This window comes from Chenopodium album, chromosome 27 (assembly GCF_948465745.1).
Source record: "Chenopodium album chromosome 27, dcCheAlbu1.1, whole genome shotgun sequence".
Lineage (NCBI taxonomy): Eukaryota > Viridiplantae > Streptophyta > Magnoliopsida > Caryophyllales > Amaranthaceae > Chenopodium > Chenopodium album.
In genome coordinates, this window is record NC_137860.1 from 4,556,637 (window position 1) to 4,576,831 (window position 20,195).

General features: G+C 34.4%; 1 protein-coding gene across 4 annotated transcripts; it reads left to right on the forward strand.

Moving 5' to 3' along the window:
* Positions 1-8,310: 8,310 nt before the first annotated feature.
* On the forward strand, positions 8,311-19,884 carry LOC145620249 (E3 ubiquitin-protein ligase SINA-like 10). Of its 4 annotated transcripts, none has more exons than XR_014108188.1 (7): positions 8,311-8,616; positions 10,618-11,312; positions 14,969-15,054; positions 15,334-15,659; positions 15,745-15,869; positions 18,402-18,520; positions 18,898-19,884. XR_014108188.1 is itself a non-coding variant. In XM_081674885.1 (2 exons), exons 1-2 carry the CDS (start codon positions 8,341-8,343, stop codon positions 11,278-11,280), a joined length of 939 nt encoding a protein of 312 aa, XP_081531011.1. In that variant the 5' UTR covers positions 8,311-8,340; the 3' UTR covers positions 11,281-13,884. The 4 variants fall into 4 exon arrangements, 1 of the variants encoding a protein (XP_081531011.1); XR_014108189.1 differs by having other exon boundaries at positions 15,558-15,659; XR_014108190.1 differs by lacking the exons at positions 18,402-18,520; positions 18,898-19,884 and adding an exon at positions 17,684-17,694.
* The last annotated feature ends 311 nt before the right edge of the window (positions 19,885-20,195 follow it).

The window sequence follows — 20,195 nt, forward strand, 5'->3', positions numbered from 1 at the left end:
CTGTTGCATATATTATATTATCACTTAAAGTACAATAAACATGAAGGTAAAGATAAAAATTACATAGACAAATTAACAACGTATATTATTTATTCATATAGAGCAATATGATTAGTTGAACTCAAACCATCTACCGAAGGTATTCAACTCATGGCATGGTGTAGGTGATGATTGTATCCTCATCTTAGTTAAATCTTTTTAAAAATTTGACATCGCATTTGCTTTAAATGCCCAACATGATAAGGTGCTACAAAGCAAATATAAGATGAATGATAAACATAAATGATCTTATATTATATTATTAAATCTAAAAGAAAAATATTAATAATATATACCTCTTGTCTCATAGAGGGTGTAGACAACATTGTAGTCTTTACCCATGTACATATGGTGAAAATCTAAGATGGATCGAAGACACTTTGGAAAAAATTTCGATGTAGAAACCACGGTTTTGAGACAAAACAACTCCCATTAAATGATGCGAGTGAGGTTCTATCCTCAACCTTTACCATTAAAGACACCTGATTGTGTGTCCCCAAAAAATCAAACCCAATGATGAGTAATTTTCACGTCGTCGATTATCGAGCAAGGTGAAATGTGGAAAAATCTCGTAAATTTCTTTTCTAAATTATTTTTTTAAAAATTTCATTTTGTGTCATATTTATAGAATACGTCTAATTTAGTTTAGTTTGATCTATAATCCGAATCCAATAATTGTGTAGTTGAATGGGGATCGAAAAAAACTTTCAAACGATATATTATAAGCCCAATTCCGATGAATAATGAGGAAGTTTGGTCAAAATACTAAATTAAGTCCAACCTGAGCTTTTTATACGGACCCAATGATCATGTGAAAGGTCCATTAATATTTCTAAAGTCATTAAGATTTATACAAGTTTTATATATGTAATTTGTTAATTCACAAATAAGTTTTACGTAATTTGTTAATTATCCTATTTTTGAAAAAATAATGATTAAGAATCTTATTTCGTATAAAACAAGTGTTTTTAATTTATTTCACTACTATGTATTAATGTCATTTTGAAATTAACTACCGCGAATTAAAAAAACTTGTGAATGCTACCATAAAAATTTAATTAAAATTAATTTTACTATTAGACTTAATTTAAAACCATCTATGATGTCACATTAACTCTTAAAAAATATGAATGATTTGAGAAAGAATGAATTCATTAGATAAGAAATGAAGAAAGTTTCAAAAAAAAAAAAAAAAAAATGAAGAAAATAGGCAAAGTAGGAGACATTTTTGCCTTACTTGGCTCTAATTTGATAAAATAATGCCTAAAACTTAGTAAATAGCTTCTTTTATGTGACACCATGCCATAACCACCTATTAATATGTAATAGTGAGATGATTTGAGAAAAAAACATGAGTTCGTTAGTTAAAAAATGAAGAAAATAGGCAAACTAGAAGTCACTTAAGCCATTTTTTTGATGTGTTTGGAGGAAAATGGTTCCTAAACTTAAGTAATTGGTCTTTTTATGTATTTTCAAGTCATTGACACCTTTTAATACTTAAAATATGAATGATTTGAGAAACAATGAGTTCATTAGATAAGAAATGGAGAAAATAGGCAAAGTAGAAGGCATTTTTGCCTTATTCGGCTTTATTTTGATGAAAATGGTTCCTAAACTTAATTAATTGGACTTTTTATGTGTTTTCAAGTCATAGACACCCTAAACTATTTATAACTTATGTTGTTGGTAATTTTTTTAAACATTATATTTTTGCATAATGTATATCTTGTAGGAGACTTACCAGAAGAAGGTTAAAGAAGCAACTAGTCAAGGGATTCAGAAGAGTCCGAATGAGTTGTATTGGGAGAGTGTGGGTGGTTGCAACAAGAAAGGTCGTGTAAGAGGACTTGGCCAAAGTGCAGAGTTGTACTATGGCAACCGGAAGGGTCGAGTTTCCAAGTCTTCATCACAGCAGTACACACCGTCCGTTAATTCTCAGATGCAGGATCACATGGAGCATAGGGTGCAAGCTTTTCACAGTGAAATCCGGAGTGAAATGGAAGTTGAGAGGCAAACCCGAATCAAGCTGAAGTGGTCGAAATAGAGAGGAGAAACCAAGAGAAGTGGGATGAGTTCATGCGTCGATTCACCATCAACGACACATGTTCCACCATTCAGCCTCAGCATCGAGACCTTAGGGACGACACGGTTAGTGGAGGAGCAGGCTAGGGTACCCCGCGCGATTGTTTAGCCTAACTTTTGTTTATGTAGTATGGACATGTACATAATTTGAATCATGTAGCTATTAATTATGTTCCCGTTTTTTTGGAAATGACTTTATATTTATGTTCCCGCTTTTGATCATGTTCAGCTTCAGCATAGCTTTGTATATTTCCGTAATTCGATCATGATATTAATTTTAACAGATATTAGGTGCAGAAGTATAGGTTTTGATTGTTGGTAATATATATATATATATATATATATATATATATATATATATATATATATATATATATATATATATATATATATATATATATATATATATATATATATATATATATATATATATATATAACTGAATTTGTTGGAATGAATACTAATTTCCGACAGAAATTCTCCGACTTAATCCGTCGGAAATACACTCACTGCGACGGAATTAAAGGATGTAAAATCCGTCGCAATAAGAAACTTTGTGAGGGAATAAAATTCCGTTGCAAATTTACGACGGAAATATGCGTCGCAAATTTATGACGGAATTTGATTCCCTCGCAAAGTTTTCTATTTGCGACAGAAATTTCCGTTGTAAGAAATATTGTTTTCCACCGAAAATTCCGTCGGAACAACATTTCAACGATGAAATTTATCATTCGGAATATAGCGACGGAATTTGAATTAAAGTCAAATTTTTTATCGACAGAGTCCAATCCGTCGGAAAACAACTTTCCGACGGAATTTTCCTCGAAAAATCCCTAATTTCCTACAAACTGGTTTCCTACGGACCTTAACGACGGAATTCCGTCGAAAACATGATTTCCGACGGAATTTCAACCTCTACCGACGCATTTTTTCATGCGGAATTCTAGTAGTGAAGGATCATAAAGTTACCTGGGTAAGGTTCATTTACCTTTTTTGGAGTATTTGGAAGGAACAAAATGTAATAGTCTTTAAGGAGCATGTTTTAAATCTATACAAAATTATACATAAAACCAATTTGACTCATAATGAGTGGTCACAATGGCTTAAATTGGATGCGCTTTAGTGAAGAGTCGCCTCGCTCACCTCTCCTTTCACCAACATTCCTCATTCTAACCCACATATCTCTTGGTCCCCTCCTTCACCGGGATATATCAAACTTAATTTCTACTACTCACTTTGAGTTAGTAGCCGCACCAAGTGTGATTATTCTCTATGCAAGAGTAGAAATCTTAAAAACTCGCGTGTACTCTCTTGACAATCTAAATTTTTTGATTTCAGGGAAGAAGCAATGTAAGAAAAAGAAAATAAGATAAGAAGTTTGGAAGGTGAAAAAATTCTTCAAGAAAATACTTGAAGACTATAAAACCCACCCAAAACAAGGAGTATATGTTGTATTGAATTAGAGCTTACAAGAGTTGAATTCCTCTCTCTAATTCCACTCTCAAGTACAAGATTATGCAAGGAAGAATCTTTTCTCAAATAACCTAACTTTGAGAATTCTAAAGTATTTGTGTTTTTGTGGATAATTAGAAAACAATGAGCGAGTATATAGATTCACGAAATTGGTGTTGCGAAAGTGGTGTTTGGGCGCTCACCCACTTTGCACGAACACATAAAGCACATAATAATAGTTAACAAAAATAGCCCCAAGCTCGTGTGCGGGTGCACAACTTGGCTGTGCAGACACACAACAACAAGATAGCAAAACAACATCAACTACAACATCTCCAAAACTCGATAAGGGCAGAAGTAAGAATCAATCCTAAGATCTCCTAAAATCTGAATGAAAACTTTAACCACTTGAACACCCTAACTTTCTGGGGCAAACCACTATGGGGTGTTTGGTTCACGGATTATAGGTATGAGGTATGGGTTTAGAATGACCAAAACCCATACTATATGTTTGGTTGTCAAAAATATGATTTTTAAACCCATACCTCAAACCCATGAGGTATGGGGTTTGGAAACCTTAGGGGGGAGGTGGGTTTGGCTCATTCCATTCCCTTAAGTATCAAATACATGAAATTAAGGGGATGATATTTCATTCCATAATTGAACCAAACACATGGTATTAAGTATCAAGTTCCAACCCGATACCACCTTAACCCTATTCCTGATTCCAAACCTATACCACTCTGCGAACCAACGCTCCCTAATTGGTTTATCATTTTCCACGAGGCCAAAAATTAATTGCCCTTATCTTTTTCAAGAATCAAGAGTCAATCTTTAGTCAATTATCAGGGGTAATTTGGAGAAAGAGAAAAAAGAGTGACCATGCCACCATAACAATTATCTACCCTCCAACTAGAGCTGGGCATGGGCCGGGTCAGCACGCGGGCGGCCCGGGCACGGCCCGAGGATGGCCCGGCACGGCACGACCCGCTGAGTGGCCCGGCCCGGCACGACGGCACGCCCCTCGTGCCTCGTGCGGGCTGCGTTTAAAAAAAAGCAAAAAATGGCACGGCCCGAGGATGGCCCGCAGGCACGGCCCGTGGGTAACGGCTATATCTATTTCCCTCCAACGGCTATAAACGGCTATAAACGGCTCTATTTTCACCTATAAATACCACCCTCAACTTCCAATTCTTTCCACAACTCATTTTCTCATCTCATTCTCTTACTCTCTTATTCTCATATATTATAATTTATAAATTATAATCTCTTAATATTTCTTAATCTCTTATTCTCTTATACTAAATTACTAATTAAGTAATAATTAAGAAAAAAAATTGGGTTTCGGTTTAGTGGAAAGCTTTGAAGCACGGTTGTAAGATCTTTCTTATCTTTATCTTGTTATTATTAATATTATTTTAATTGTTGTTTACTTGTTAATTTGTTATTAATATTGTTATTAATTTGTTAGTATTACTAGTTATACTTATACTTGTTAATTGTTATAATTTGTTATAATTTGTTACTTTGTTAGTGTTATAAACTTATAATTGTTAATTTGTTATAATTGTTAATATTGTTGTTAATTATTATTTATTAGTTAATAATCTTAATTAATCATGACATCAAACCCGAACCAATCCTCCTCTAAAAAAGCCAAATCTAAACGATCATTGGAAGGCTCTTCTATGCCCCTCCCTACAATGCAAATCCCTACAATGGCCAATCCCACCCACCCCGAGTTTTCTACCGGTTTTCCCACCGGATTAGATCAACAAGGGGCATTCCAACCATGGCAAAGGACCCAATCTCCACCTTATTATGCCTCCGCACATGATATGCCTTTTGAATTTAACTATCAAACAACTCAAGCAAGCAACACACAACCTGCCGGCTCTAGTGACCCATCCGTCCAAAATACTATTCCCCCATCTGATAACCCATTCATTGAATGGTACACCGAAGAAGAAATGACCCTTTTGAAAAACCGAAAGAGTAAATGTTGGCAATATTTCTTGTTAAGTAAAGATGGTGAAAAAGCCAAGTGTAAAACTTGTGGTAATGTTTATTCGGCTCCAGCCAAAGGCGGTACGGGGCACCTAAACCGACACAGTGAAAAATGTGGTGCCCCTAGTACTGACCCAACACAACCAAAAATTTCTCAATTCCATCCTTATGGCTTCACTTACAATTATGAGAGGGATAGGGATGAACTTGGGAGAATGATAGTCCAAGCCGAACAACCTTTTCTTTTTGCTGAAAGTGATCCGTTTAACAATTACATTAAACGAGCACTACAACCCCAACACAAAAAAATCTCCCGAAAAACCGTTAAAACAGCTGCCATGAAAACTTACTTAGAATACAAAATGAAATTAATTGAAGAACTTAAAACTCTTACTTCAAGAGTTTCTATAACTTCTGATGCATGGGATGGTGGTTATGGTTTACATTATTTGTGTGTTACTTGTCATTGGGTTGATAGTGAATGGTTATTGCAAAAACGTATTATTTATTTCAAATTGCTTGAATACCCCCATACGGCCTTTAATATTTCTAATTGTATTATGAGTGCTCTTGATGAATATTGTCTTAGGGACAAAATCATGTCCATGACGTTTGATAATGCAACATCCATGACAGCTAGTGCTAATCTAATTAAACCAAACTTGCATAATGTCATAATGGATGGAGATGCATTACATATTAGATGCATTTGTCATGTTTTAAACTTGTGTGTTAAGGATGGACAAGAAGCAATTGGTCCATACTATTCCAAAATTCGAAATGCTGTTTTGTCTATTATGTCTTCTAGCAGTAGGTATCAGGAATGGAGGCGATATCTTAAGCAAAATAAGATAAAGCCTATTAGAATAAAAACGGATTGTCCAACTAGGTGGAACTCCACCTATGACATGTTGAGTCAGGCAATTTCGTATAGAGTTCCATTTTCATTGTTTTACAATAATAAGTATCCACAATTCATGATAGCAGACTCCGATTGGGATAATTGTGAAAAATATATGCAATTTTTACAATTATTATATGGTATGACTCACTGTTTTTCTTCTGTTTATGTTCCTTGCATTCATTCTTTCCTTCAAAATGCATGTTTATTTGCTCAACTTCTTTCTCAACATCGATCACAACAAGATTACAATGATTATGTTCCACAAATGGAGGCTAAATGGCGTAAATATTACACTAAGCTTCCTATGGTTTATATGTTTGCTTCTATTTTAGATCCTAGATCAAAGTATGATGGCACATTTATGCTAATTGATATTTACTATGAATGCATGCAACTCGGTGATGGTGTCGAACAATATAAAAATCATGTGAAAGATAAATTTTTTGAGTTATATAGAGTTTATGAATCTAAATATGGAACCGTCACTCATTTTGCCCCTTCTCAAACATCCAAAAGCGTAAGTAAAACGGGCAAAAGTTTGGCGGCCCAAGCTGCTAACATGTTATCTAAGTTTTCAGGTAGTGGATCATCATCAAGGCGAACACAAAGCGATGTTTCGGAGTTGCAAATGTACTTAAACTACGACTTCATGAAAGGCTTGGACGAAGATTCGAGGTTGGGGATGGACATCCTAGATTGGTGGAAATCCCAAAGCACAAAGCATCCAATTTTGGCGGCAATGGCACGTGATATTTTCAGCATCCAAGCCTCCTCCGTTGCCTCGGAACGAGCTTTTAGTGCTTCGGGAAGGGTTCTAGACGATAGAAGAACAAGTTTGAAGCCCGAAACACTAGAAATGTGTGTTTGCTTGAAGGATTGGATGGATGCCCAAGAACGCATCTAAGATCGTACTTTTACGGCCAACGACAACATCGATGGTTCCGATCGTTCTGGTTCAACTAGCTCCTCTGCATTAGCTAGTGAACATGAAGCCGAAGATGAAGACGAAGAAGATAATGAAGACCTTGATTGAAGATTACCAACAACTCGAGAATTAATATTAATTAGCGAAAATTCTAGTATTTCCTATGTACTCTATTAATTAGTGAAAATGTTAGTATATCCTATGTTGGCTATGTACTCTATTAACATTAGCCGTATAATAAAATAACAAAATAAGTTATTCATCAATTATTGTTAGTTGTACACTTGTACTTCATATTATCTTTTACTTAATAAATTTTTATGAATGAATTTTTTCAACTTTTAATTTTATGGAATATGTTATATTGTTATTTAATTTTTGTCTAATACTTATATAGTTATATGAATAATATGATATATAGTAAATTATGAATGAACAATAAATATTAATATAATTTAAACAATATTTAATATAACTTAACTCCATAAAAAATTTAATAATTATTAAATTCAAATATTAAATTGTATAATTATTCAATTCAATTTTTTCTTTCATAAAAAAAATTCAAGTTTTTTTAAAGTTTTTTTTAATTTTTTTTTTAAAAAAAAAAAAGAAAAAAGGGTAAGCCGTGGGCCGGCACGATGGCCGGCACGACGGGCGGCCCGGCACGGCACGACCGGCACGGTGGGCCGTGCCGTGCCGTGGACAGGGGAAGCTTGAAGGCCGGCACGACACGGCACGGCCCGCCTCCACCGTGGGCCGGCACGGCCCGGCACGACACTGTTCATGGCCCGCCTAGGCACGGCCCACGGCAGGCCCGGCACGGCCCATGCCCACCACTACCTCCAACTCCCATTTTCCTACGCAACTCTTCTCATTTTTGGGATTGATTAACAGTTTTCAATTCAAATTAACAAACAAAATAATTAAAATGGCGAAATTCTCAATTTTCAGAGATGATGATGAAGAAGATGACGAAGAATTCTGCGTTCGTAGCCCTAAAAGACGAAGAACTTCAACTGCTCCCTCAAATATAGATGATGATGATCATCATCAACAACAAAAAGTATTAATTGACAACGATGATGAAGATGATCCTAAAATGGGACCCACTGATTTGGTTGAACCCATGTCGGTGATATTATCCGACCCGGATGTCTTGGATTGCTCCATTTGCTTTCACCCCTTAACTATCCCTGTCTTTCAGGTACTTCATTATAAACTTTTGATCTTTCTATTTAATTTTGGGTTAATTTTGATTTTGTTGAGGAATTATTATTTCCAAGTTTGTTTTTGTTGGTGTTTATGGTTGCTAGGAATGGATGAATACAAGGGAATTGCTTTTAATTGTGAAGTTGTGGTTTGTTATTTATTTGATCTGAAATTCTGAATATAGAAGGAACAATAATGTTTTGTTTTGGTGAAATAGTATTTCATTTTGTAGATTGGAAATGTAGGAATAATGTAGAATTGTTTTATTTCTTAAATGGAGGTACAAATCAAATAGATTTTTAGGTAATTTGAGTCGCTATATGGGTACTTTGGACAATTGGACATATGGTTACCATGGTTTGTGCTTTGTGCTTTGTGGGGATGCCTCATATGGGTTTGGATTAAGTGGTAAAGAGCTTCTTAAGGTCTTTTTCTCTCTTTAGAGAGCTATTTTATTGAAATGAAAAAGAAAAAAAATTACAAAAAGGCCTCGATGTCTTCTAGAGCTAGGAACAATTGGTTGTATAATGGAATTTTATAACATAGAAAGTACATTATGCAAAAGATTTGTGTGGGATTTGCTTAATACTCTATGGTGGAATTTAGTTATGTTTCTTTTCCTTGTTCATGGTGGACAAGTTTGTCCTGTGACTTTTTAAGTGCGAGAGGACTTGTAGGTTGTAAGTGATGAGCTTCATGGTTTGAAGAATAGCAGAGATGATGGACTAGGGTTTCTTGATTATAGGGCATGCATCCTTCTTGGTCATGAAAAAGTTGATATTGTTGGATATATTTCATAGCGAACTTGAACGTTGTAAAAGATGAAGACATGTTATGGGATTGTATTAAGATGATGTTGGACCGTGTCTCTCTTTTGTTTTGGACTTTTTACTTCTAATGATGATGCAAAACCTTGGTGTGTATTGTGATTTAAGAGGAAGCTTGAGTATCATACTTAAGAGTTTTGGAGTATACTACTTTAGTGAAGCCCTATAGGAGCTTTTGATCCTTGGGTTGAAGACAATTTTCCATTCTCTTGTAGGTTAGTTTGAATTAATACTATGTTGTATCAATTTTTGAAAGTTAGGCTTTTGGTTGGGTCAGTCATCACTGGTTTGACCAACAATGCAGTGCTTTTTGTAGGATACATCTTGAACTTGAAATTTTATAATATATTTTATTTTCCTTCTAGGGTGCAAAAGCAATGGTTTGTGATTTGCAATATATTGTTCCGGTGTTACTTCAAACTGTTCAATTTTCCTTGCATACCTGTATGTAGACATGTTTACATGGAGAAAGTTATCTAAGATATGGCTGTTTTAGAACCAAATCCAACTTTATTGCTTAATTTGGAAATTTCTTCTGAGTTTACCCTTTTGAGTATACTATCTCATCAAAGATGCATTATTTCAGATTTGAGGTTTTATGAATCTTTATTATCAATTCTAGAGTGAGACAATACTTCTGGCACCATGGCAGTAATTATATATCTTATGGCTTGATGGAGAGGAGATTACTAAGGAAAAAGGGTGAAAGTAGAGTTGACAGGGGAGTGGACAAAAAGTCAAAGGCAGATAGAATCACATTTTATCACTCAATCTTTATTGATCATTTCAAAATGGCCTTACGTGTTCTTCTCCTTCATATATAATACAGTTACTCTTACAGATCTATCCTTTTTTTTTATTTTTAGATTGAGATGTTGCCATGTCCATGGCTAATTATAGAAACTCATTTACTTGCTCTCTTTTAGTCAAAATTGTCCCATGTTAGATGTTTGAATCCTTACCCAAGTCTTATGCTGATTTGCACTGAAGATAACTGTAGTAGTCACTTATACTCCTTATGATGGGAAGCTGGTGTAGACAACATTTTGGATCCTTGGCAAATGCATATAGAACATTATTATCCTTCTTCAACTTCTGCAGTGGAGTTAGTACTAAATACTATTTGATATGTTCTTTAGACTTGACAATATTGCTGTATGCTTGTGTAGTGTGACAATGGCCACGTAGCATGCTCTTCATGCTGCATCAGCCTCGGTAACAAATGCCCCTCATGCTGTGGGAGAATTGGAAATAATCGTTGTCGAGCCATTGAGAAAGTTATTGAATCAGTTCAAGTATCATGCTGTTACTTAAGGTATGGTTGCAAAGAAACTATCAGTTATTGTAAAAAACACGAGCACAAAGAGAAGTGCATCTATGCACCATGCTCATGCCCTTTCCCTGACTGCCACTTTCGGGGTTCACCTAGGAGGCTTTTAACCCATGTGTGTAAAGAGCATGTAGATGTTGTGATTCGGTTTCGTTACAACTCTTCTTTCTCTGTTTCTTTGGGTATGGATGAAAATATTCTTGTTCTTCAGGATGAGACAGATGGCATATTGTTTATCTTGAGCCATGGAAACGCAATAGCAGTTAGATGTATTGATCCAAGCCTCTCAACTGGAAGATTTGCTTATGATCTTGTATTAAGTGGAGGCGGCACTTCTCTCAAGTTTCAATCTTCTACACATTGTATTACAGGAAAATTCAATGATCCTCCTTCTGTGGATTATGTTCTGATCCCAGGTTACTTCTACCACAGTTGTGGCAAACTCAAGATGGAGATATGTATAAGGAGTAAAGATGCCTCTAATCAGTCATTGGTTAAGTGATGAAGAACAGTTGCAAGTGCCGATATTCTAAGGTTAGTGTTCCCATGTGTTACTTTATTCAGTTCGGCTCCATTTAAACTTTAGCCAAATTTTCAAGCAAGTCTATCACCCTTCACAGTTAAGGATGCTTCTTTTCTCTAATCATGAAATTACGCTCGCTTAGTTTTTGGACAAAGGACTTAAGCAATCATAATCGAACCACCTAATTAGAATACAAACTTAGCCTTTCACTTCTTGCTAAATGCTAATTAATGATCTGTCATGCGTGTATTATTTTCCTTTTGTTGTGTGATATGTGTTTGTCTTTTTTGGGTTTTATGCCTTTTACATGCTTAACTTTACAACATCATATTGCTAATACTAATAAGGCTTCTCATGTACATCATATCTACTTGTATAATCAATGCAGTTGTGTACACATTTTCCATCTATCCTTTAGCGTTAGGAGTATCTTAATGTTTGTTATATCTTTATAATTTAATAAGCATGATCCTTTGCATCCTCACAGTAGTTTCTAGCTTTGCTTGTCCTTATTTTCTTTCTTGATCGTATTTTTAGACTTCGTTCACTTACTCGATATTGGACACCCCATTAACTGAAACTTTACTGTGCTTGTAATTTACACTAGAAAAATTAATTAGAAGTTTATTCTGTATAGCATAATTGCATTGTGAAATATATGGTTGGTGATTTCTTTTTCCTTTTAATCTAATTTCATGCTTATATAAGCCTTATGTTTCATGTTGGAGGAAGTGGTGATTTGACTTGCTTGACAGTTTTGGTATAAAATTTTCAATTCTTGGAGCCGTCTGAATAATTCTTCTGTCAACCCTTGGTATAATCTCTTTTACATATCATGGGTATAGGTGGTCGATTCTCATCAGCACATATGTTTTTATGTATGTAGTCTAGTTTAGTGAAGAGACAATATGATTGTCTTATATGCTGTAATATCTTAGTTTACCTAGGGAAAAAAGACACACTATGTTGTTAATAGCACGCTGCACACACTTTAGAGAAGTTGTATCATTGTGGTAGTTAACTAATAAAGCTGGTAAAGTTGTTTGATTAGGCTTAAGAGAATTTATTATCTTTTCCGTCACTTCTGCCACTCTGGAGCATATACTCCGAGGTCCCAAGTCATTGTTTACAACAGGTATTGTACATCTTTGGCAAGGTATTGTTCTTTTGAGCTAAGCTGAATTGAACTAAATTGAAGTGTAGTGTAAAAAATAGACTTGGACAGTTTAATTAAATTGAAAATAAGGTCGAAAGAATAGGGCTAAGTGGTATTCCCTTGGCCATCTTCACTGCACTCATCTCTGAAAGAAGACTAAAGGCCTGTTCTCCCCAGCTAAAAACAACTTAATTGTATTGAACTTATTTGAGTTGAGTTGACTGAATTTATTGGAGCGGAGCTGAACTAAACAAACCTAAACTGAATTGAGCTAAAATAAATTGTTTATGAGAGAAGAAAATTAGGAACTAAACTGAACCGACTTATGTATGTTGGGGAGAATAGGCCCTAAAGCCCTTTTGCGTTCTCAATGTGATCTTTATGTATGTTGTAAGAAAAGAAAAAGGAAATTGGGGAAAGAAAGAGATAGAGAATAAAGTTTTAGAGGTTGCATTTACATGGGATGTAAGCATGCAATCTTATAAGCTGCAACATAACAATAAGACTTGAATCATGACAATCTGTAGCGCAAGAGAAAATATCAATCTCGCAAGCCAAGACAAAGGCAGAGCATTTCTGTAAGCTGGTGTAAAATTTCAATAGAAGAAGCATTTCTTCTTAATTTTCGAGCTGCCTTCTAAAGTCTGAATAATGTCATTATAATAGTCTTAAAACTTAGGGCTAAACATGCTCGTATAGTGACTACAAGTTAGGGATTGTCCTTGGTTATTTCTGCATTTAAGTACGAATCCCTAAAAGAACTAGTGTAAAAACTACAACTCTGCTATTTTAAGAACTACTGTAACAAAACTTCTTTGCTATATCAAACAACTAATATATCAAATCTTCATCTCTGCTAAAGTCTTTTCCGCATTGATGAAGATCTTACAATTGTAGCTATTTCAGAAAGTACAAATTTAGCTGTTGTTGTAAGAAAAAATGACGTGTTTATCTTTTCTTCTGTTTGGCTGATGATTTGTCATCCACATAAGGGTAATCTGGTGAGGCATTCCAGAGCCCCTACAGTATTATCAGGTGGATGCAAAGAAGTACAGCAGAAGAATATCTGTTTGACGGATATGTATTCCAACAATTCTCAACTCCCGCAAACAATGCTATGCTGCAAAACAAAAGAAAGAACAAATGAAAAACAGAAGAAAGTAAATTCAAATTTGACCTAACTTGTTATCAAGCAATTTAGGATGAAAGAGCAAATATATACAGAATCAAGTTAGGGAAAGGTGTCTTCCACAGCATGTATTGCAAATGAAGAAGTACCTAGTGTGAAAGATTACAACATGATACGATATATTGCTGCTACAATAGCAATGAAATTTATAAGAATATCAAAGCACACAGAGACTAACTAGGAGTAGAACTGATAATGTAGTGAGCGAGCACAAACTATACCAATGAAGTTTCTAACGAACATGGTAGTTACAATATCTGAAATTGAATATTGCTTATTATTAAGGTCTAAGACTCAATATGGAGAGTCCATAAGGGAGTTTATGAACGAATAAAAGCCAAGATTACTTACGTTCTTTATTAAGACATTTCGAGGCTGTGCCATATGCATAAAGTTGCTTCCATTGCTTTAGATGGAAGCAACTTATAGTAGAGATGTATACAAAATGCAATGCTTTCAAAAGTCCACCTTTATGCCTGCAAGACAAAGAATTATTCAAGGCTTATAATGCATAGTATTTCACAGCAAAACACATGCTACTTCTCTTACATGATGAAGTCAATTGTCTTAACGAATAATGCCACTATATCTACTACGACCAAAATGCAGTGTAGAAACTCAAAAGAACAGGGCCTAATTAGTGTAGTGACATTCTGCAATTAATACACACTCTTTTATTTGGATAATCTAATATGCACTCTTAATATCAGGACATTTCCATTAATATTTCATCAAATTTATAGAGGTCATATTTCTAGTGATAGAGAATCTTGATTGTAGGTAAAGCTTACTTTTTGGTGCCCTTTTACTAGATTTCATATATGCTGTTTAAATTTTGGTGGCATCTTGGCTACAGTTAGAGAGAATGTATCATATAGACAGTCCAAAACAAAGAAAAGGTTGCTTTTTTTTCTTTTTCCTTTCTCTTGTCATGCTAGCTATGCTTGTGTTTTAAACTGCTTATGACCAGTTACACTCTGCAATATTAATCAGTTTTCACCGTGTCATTTTGTAATCTAACAAAAAGTATTGTATGAGTTCCTTGATTATTGTAATTTAATTCCTGATTTTTTTGTTCATTTATTTATTTTTTTCTGAGGCAGGCCGAAGTTACAATGGTCTTGGAAGGTACTATTGTTGGAAGCACATGTTGTTTAAATTTCTAATTTTTTTTCCCACATGCATTTTTTTTTATTTAAAATTGATTGTGGATGTTTTTGTTTTTTCAGGATATGGGCTGAGACATGTGATTTAATTTCTAATTTTTTTCCCATGCATTTTTTTTTATTTAAAATTGATTGTTGATGTTTTTGTTTTTTCAGGATGTGGATGGGTGCTGAGACATTTACTCATAAGTTACAAGGACATACTGGTGCCCTAACTTCTCTTTGTATTATCAATGGAAAGGGTAAGTGACTGAAAGTTTTTCCTTTTACTCGTGAACCTTTGGTACATGGTGTGATTAATCTGATTAACATTGGTTTTTTTTTTTTTTTTTTTTTTTTTTTTTGGGGGGGGGGGGGTCATATGACTATGTTAAAGTAATTATATAAAGGTTTATGTCGTAATACTAGATCAATATGTGCTTTTGGGGCTGTAAAAAAACAACTTACTGGTCGATGAATTTCTATGTATGTAGTCTCGTTATCTTTGAGACATCTAGTAATCATCAGTGTGCTATTCTCAGGTTCTGATTATGGTAATAACATCCGTGTGACTACTGCTTTGAAGGATCGATCGATCAGGCTTTGTCAGTTAATTTAGACTGTGCTGCTCTATGTTTTTTTAAAAAATTTTTTGTTAAAAAACAAGTTTATTTTATTATATTTGTAAACTAAGAATTCGTAGAAACTTAGAAAGAAAAATATTTCTTGTTAATTATTATTTGTTTTCCTAAAAATTTTGATGCAGAAAATGCCACAAATAATCCTGTAACCATTACTGCATCTAAAGTTTAACGAGGGCATAGTGCAGCTGTTGAATGTGTCTCATCGCAGCAATCTGGAAATATTGGTATTTCTGTCTTTGATGTACACAAACTAGTGACAGGTTTGTGAATGACATCGATGCTTATTTTTGCTTTGTGCTGTGAACTTAGGTGTGTTCTGGTTCCTGGGACTCTACAATTAATCTGTGGCAGGCAAATCTCTCTGAGGCTGATGGTGATCTTGCTTCTTTAAAAAGAGGAAAAAGAGCGGTGTTGTAAATGAGTCGTTATCAGAGGTAAACAATGTTTTCAATGTATGACAGTTGTGACTTCGTATAGAATGTTTTGGCAATGGATTTTTAATTTTCATCTTATTGGGTATTTTCTTTCTTCATCATGATGTACTGGTTAATTATCACTGCTTTAAGGTTTAGGAACTTGTTGATTTATTATATAATGGGTTTTGTTGCAAAAACTCATTGGATATTTGAATCATAGTGTTTTTTTGACTTCCCTTTGAAGAACTTGAAATTATTGTAAGCAGGCTAAAAGGCTAGATTTTGAGGGGAATTTACCTTGACAATTCGCTCCACATCAATCTTGAGTTCAATGGGTTAATTGGTGACCTCAACATGTAGCTGTTATTTATTCTTTATGTCTTCATATGGAAACTACTTGCCCCATGTGTCGACTTTATAAATTCCTTAAAATTGTGTTAATCTCATTCATTGATAACTTGCAACCTAAATTTTGGAACATGGGTTAGGCAATGATCCAATATTTAGATACTACTTTAGGACTTTAGGCAGGTTATAATGCTACATGATCCGATTCTATATTGATTACGAAATTGGATGCTCTGAATAGCAACTTGGTGAATTGGTTATGAAATATATCAAAGTATGTGCCTTTTTGGGCTCTATTAAATCTCACTAAATGCTCTTTTCCTTCTCTTTATGATTTACTGCTAACTGAATGCTCTGCTCCTTTGCCTTATTTTATTCCTAATTGAACTCTTACACCCATATAGTTTTGCTCTTTCTCTGCTGACTATTTGCAACTGGTAGTATATGCTTGTATCCTTGTGTTTGTTTGAATTATGATGTTAAATATTTCAGTAGGTGCTTATGATTTTAGCATCGGGCTTTCTATAAGTCCATATTACTTAAGGTCTTTTGAATTTTCCACATCATTGGAAACACTAAGCTTGCGGAATCTAGTGTTCGTCTCATCGTCTATGGCTTGTTAAAGCCCTTATTAAATTATACTAGAACACAACTTTGTATCGTTTTTCTTTTATTTTTTATTTTTTTTATTTGACGTATAGTTGATACTTAATAACTTGCCCATTTTCCCTACATTGTCATCGTAAATTTGTTGTGAGAGACTAATTGTGATTTATTATGCATGGTTAGGGTATTGATTGTTAAATGTTAGAATCTACTCCATAGCTTATAAGACTCTTGCACTATTGTTCATATAATTTGGAGTAGTTTTCAATGGGAAATTTGTCATATGCAAAATACATTATTGTGTAGCAGTTTGGACTCTTCTGTCCTAGGAAATTGTCATATGCAAAATACATCTTGCGGACTCTTTTGTCTTAGAAAATCAGGATAGTTGCTGGGTGCTTATGCTTGAAAAGTAATGGGTTCGTGTAAAAAAGCAGCGTTAAGCCGCTAAGATTTTTGAATGTGACAAGCTTTATCAGTATGCTTGCACCTGGTGGTAAGTAGGTCTTACCACCAGAAAAGGCTTCAAGTCAGAAGAGAATCAGTCAAGAATGCAATGCATATATTTAACTAATATTATCTGGTGGGTACTGTGAGTATCTGAGCTCTTGCATATTCAGCTGCATTTAAAATGTGGCCTCCTTTCAACTATCTTAACTCATAGTTTGCTGAACTGGTGGCTCTGCTAGATTGTTTCTGTACCTGATCTCATCCCTTCCTCTTGGTCCTGCTGCAGGGAGAGTGAGGGGTGTTTACCCTTGTATAACATTTTGTTCTATTATATGGCCAATCTATTGTACTCATTTCTTTTGTATTTTGTGGCTTAGATGCTTGTGCTTCTAAATTTCTTTGCCCTTTGACGGTTTGTTGCTTGGTAGGGTGTGGGCATGTGGCTTTCAGGTGTAGCTTGTAAAACTTAGGCAAGGGCGAAGACATCCATTGTTCAAAGTTCATGAATTCTATTAAGTGGAATGATTATGTCTTGGGTAAGGCTGTTTCACAATAATTTATTGTGTGAGACATTAAGTCATGGGAATAAAATTGGTAGGAAATTGTTTAGAGACGCTCACTCATTCTTATTAGCGTTTGTCGGGAGGCCTGACAATTCTTGATAGTTATGTCATTGATCAGCATTCGATGAACAGTGGATCTAATCATTCGCTACTAGAGTAAAATAGTGTTTTTTTTTTTTTTTTTTTTTTTTTTTTTTTTAAAAAAAAAAGTCTTGATAACTTCCATTGTTTTATAGGAATAGAGAATAATAATCAGTCACCTTGCATTTGTCCTACATTAGTGTTCGTCTAATAGAGTAGGGGATGCCACAAAATTCTTATATATATACACATTTTCCTATAGTGATTTTATTTGTATTTAAATTTTCTCTTATTTTGGTGAGTGTATGGACGTATGTCATGTTTTTAGCCTTTACAATGCGGTTGCATCAGGTAAAGGAGATTGTAATGTTATTTACTTTCAAACACTAAATTGTTGGTACATGTTAAGCATTTAAATCTTTGGTGCATTTATTAAGTACATAAAATTCTTGATCAGAAATATTATCTTGAGGTATTCTCATTAGGTTTGTCTGTGCTGCAGCATGTCGAGGTGGTTGTTCCTGACCCAAAGATTTGAGGCAGCAACTCGGAATGTGATTGATTGGAAGATACAGAACGGTATACTTCAGCCCTTACCTCGCAAGTTCCTCACAATCCCTGGTATGTCTATACACTCATACTGGCAATATAATAGTGTTGTAGTTTCTTACACTCTTCACATGAGCAGCTTAATCATCATCTTTTGTGCTCTGCCAAGTTTGTGAACATGTGAATTTAGATTACACTTAAGCTTTTCTTGTTGAGCATGAAGTTTAGGGGTGGGTGATGGCACTGCACCTGCAAGAGTTTGGGTCCATTCAGCCCTCATCTACTGCGGGGGTATACCTTAATCTCCCCTCCTGCTGATCCATAAACTTCAAAAAGAAATTTGCATTTCTTATAGTGATTTTTATTTTAACAGACAGTTCTTTGCTTAGAGGATGACTATATCTTGCATGATCCTTCTTTTATCTTAAGATCGTTTTTCATGTTGGTAGGAACTGATGACCTGATGTTGGGGAGGTAGTTCAGTCTGGATCTGCTGTAACAAGGTTAAAATTTGGTAACAAGGCCGTGGCTTTTCTTAGCTATGGTGTAACTTTGTAAGTTGCTTGCTTTCCCATTCTCACCCTTTCAATCGGAATACTTTTTTCTTAACTCTCTGTGAGTGAAGGGCATGGCCAATCTCAGTCACTTGCTATTCTGTGGATAAAACCAAAGTGTGACTGATTTATATTGCGATGTGGGAAAGGAGAATCTGAGTCACTTGCTATTACTGATTACCAAAGGTGCAGCCTACCTGTTGCTGCCCTTACTGATTGCCAAGCTCTCATCCAACTTCAAGGTTGCAAACATATTGATCACAGCTGCATCAGGAGGAGTGGGCCACTATGCAGTCCAACTAACCAAGTTTGTAACATGCTACATGTGGAGCTTGTAATCTTGATTTCGAAAAAGGCTTAGGGGCCAATGAGGTTCTCGACTATAAGACTCAAGAAGGGGCCCTTAATTTCAATTTGAGAACATCCTATTTGTAGGGGTAGGGCAACATTGATTCTACTTTCAATTATTATTATTACTAGATGAAAGCCCGTGCGATGCACGGTTTTTTTTTATATATAGATCTCAAAAAATATATTTTCGAATTTTTTTTAGTTATTTGATTTATTTTACTATCTAATAATTTCAGACAAAAAACACATAATATTTTAATTAAAGTGTTATTGCCTATTACAAAAGTTTTTTTTTTTTAATGTAATTTATAATTCGACTTTTTTTTTTTTATTGTTGTTTTGTATTTTATTGTGGTATATGACTACTGAATTTAAAAATATGAATAATTGTAAATATGATATATTTCAAAATTTTTTTGGTAAATGTGATATTTTATCTATTACATATTGGGATAAAATCTTTAATATGAAAAGATATTTTTTTTTATTTTTAAATAATAAAAATCCTAAATCATTATTCGTTGTTTTTTAAAAGATAAAAATATTAAAAAATAATAAAATCATGTATACTACTTATCTTCTATTTTAATACAATCACTATCTTCGTTCACACCCATATCTCTTCCATATAATCAAAATGGATAAATAAAACATGTTAGCAAAAATAAAATTCATATAAAATTAATCTTTATAGTCTTATAAAATAAATCAATATATATATCTACCAGGAAGTGAAAAATTGTTGTGAAATTGATCTAAAAACTTTAATTGTACAAAATCAAATATAGATCTATACATTGAATTTTATCATCATCCTCAATCGCCCGAACAATAATATTTTA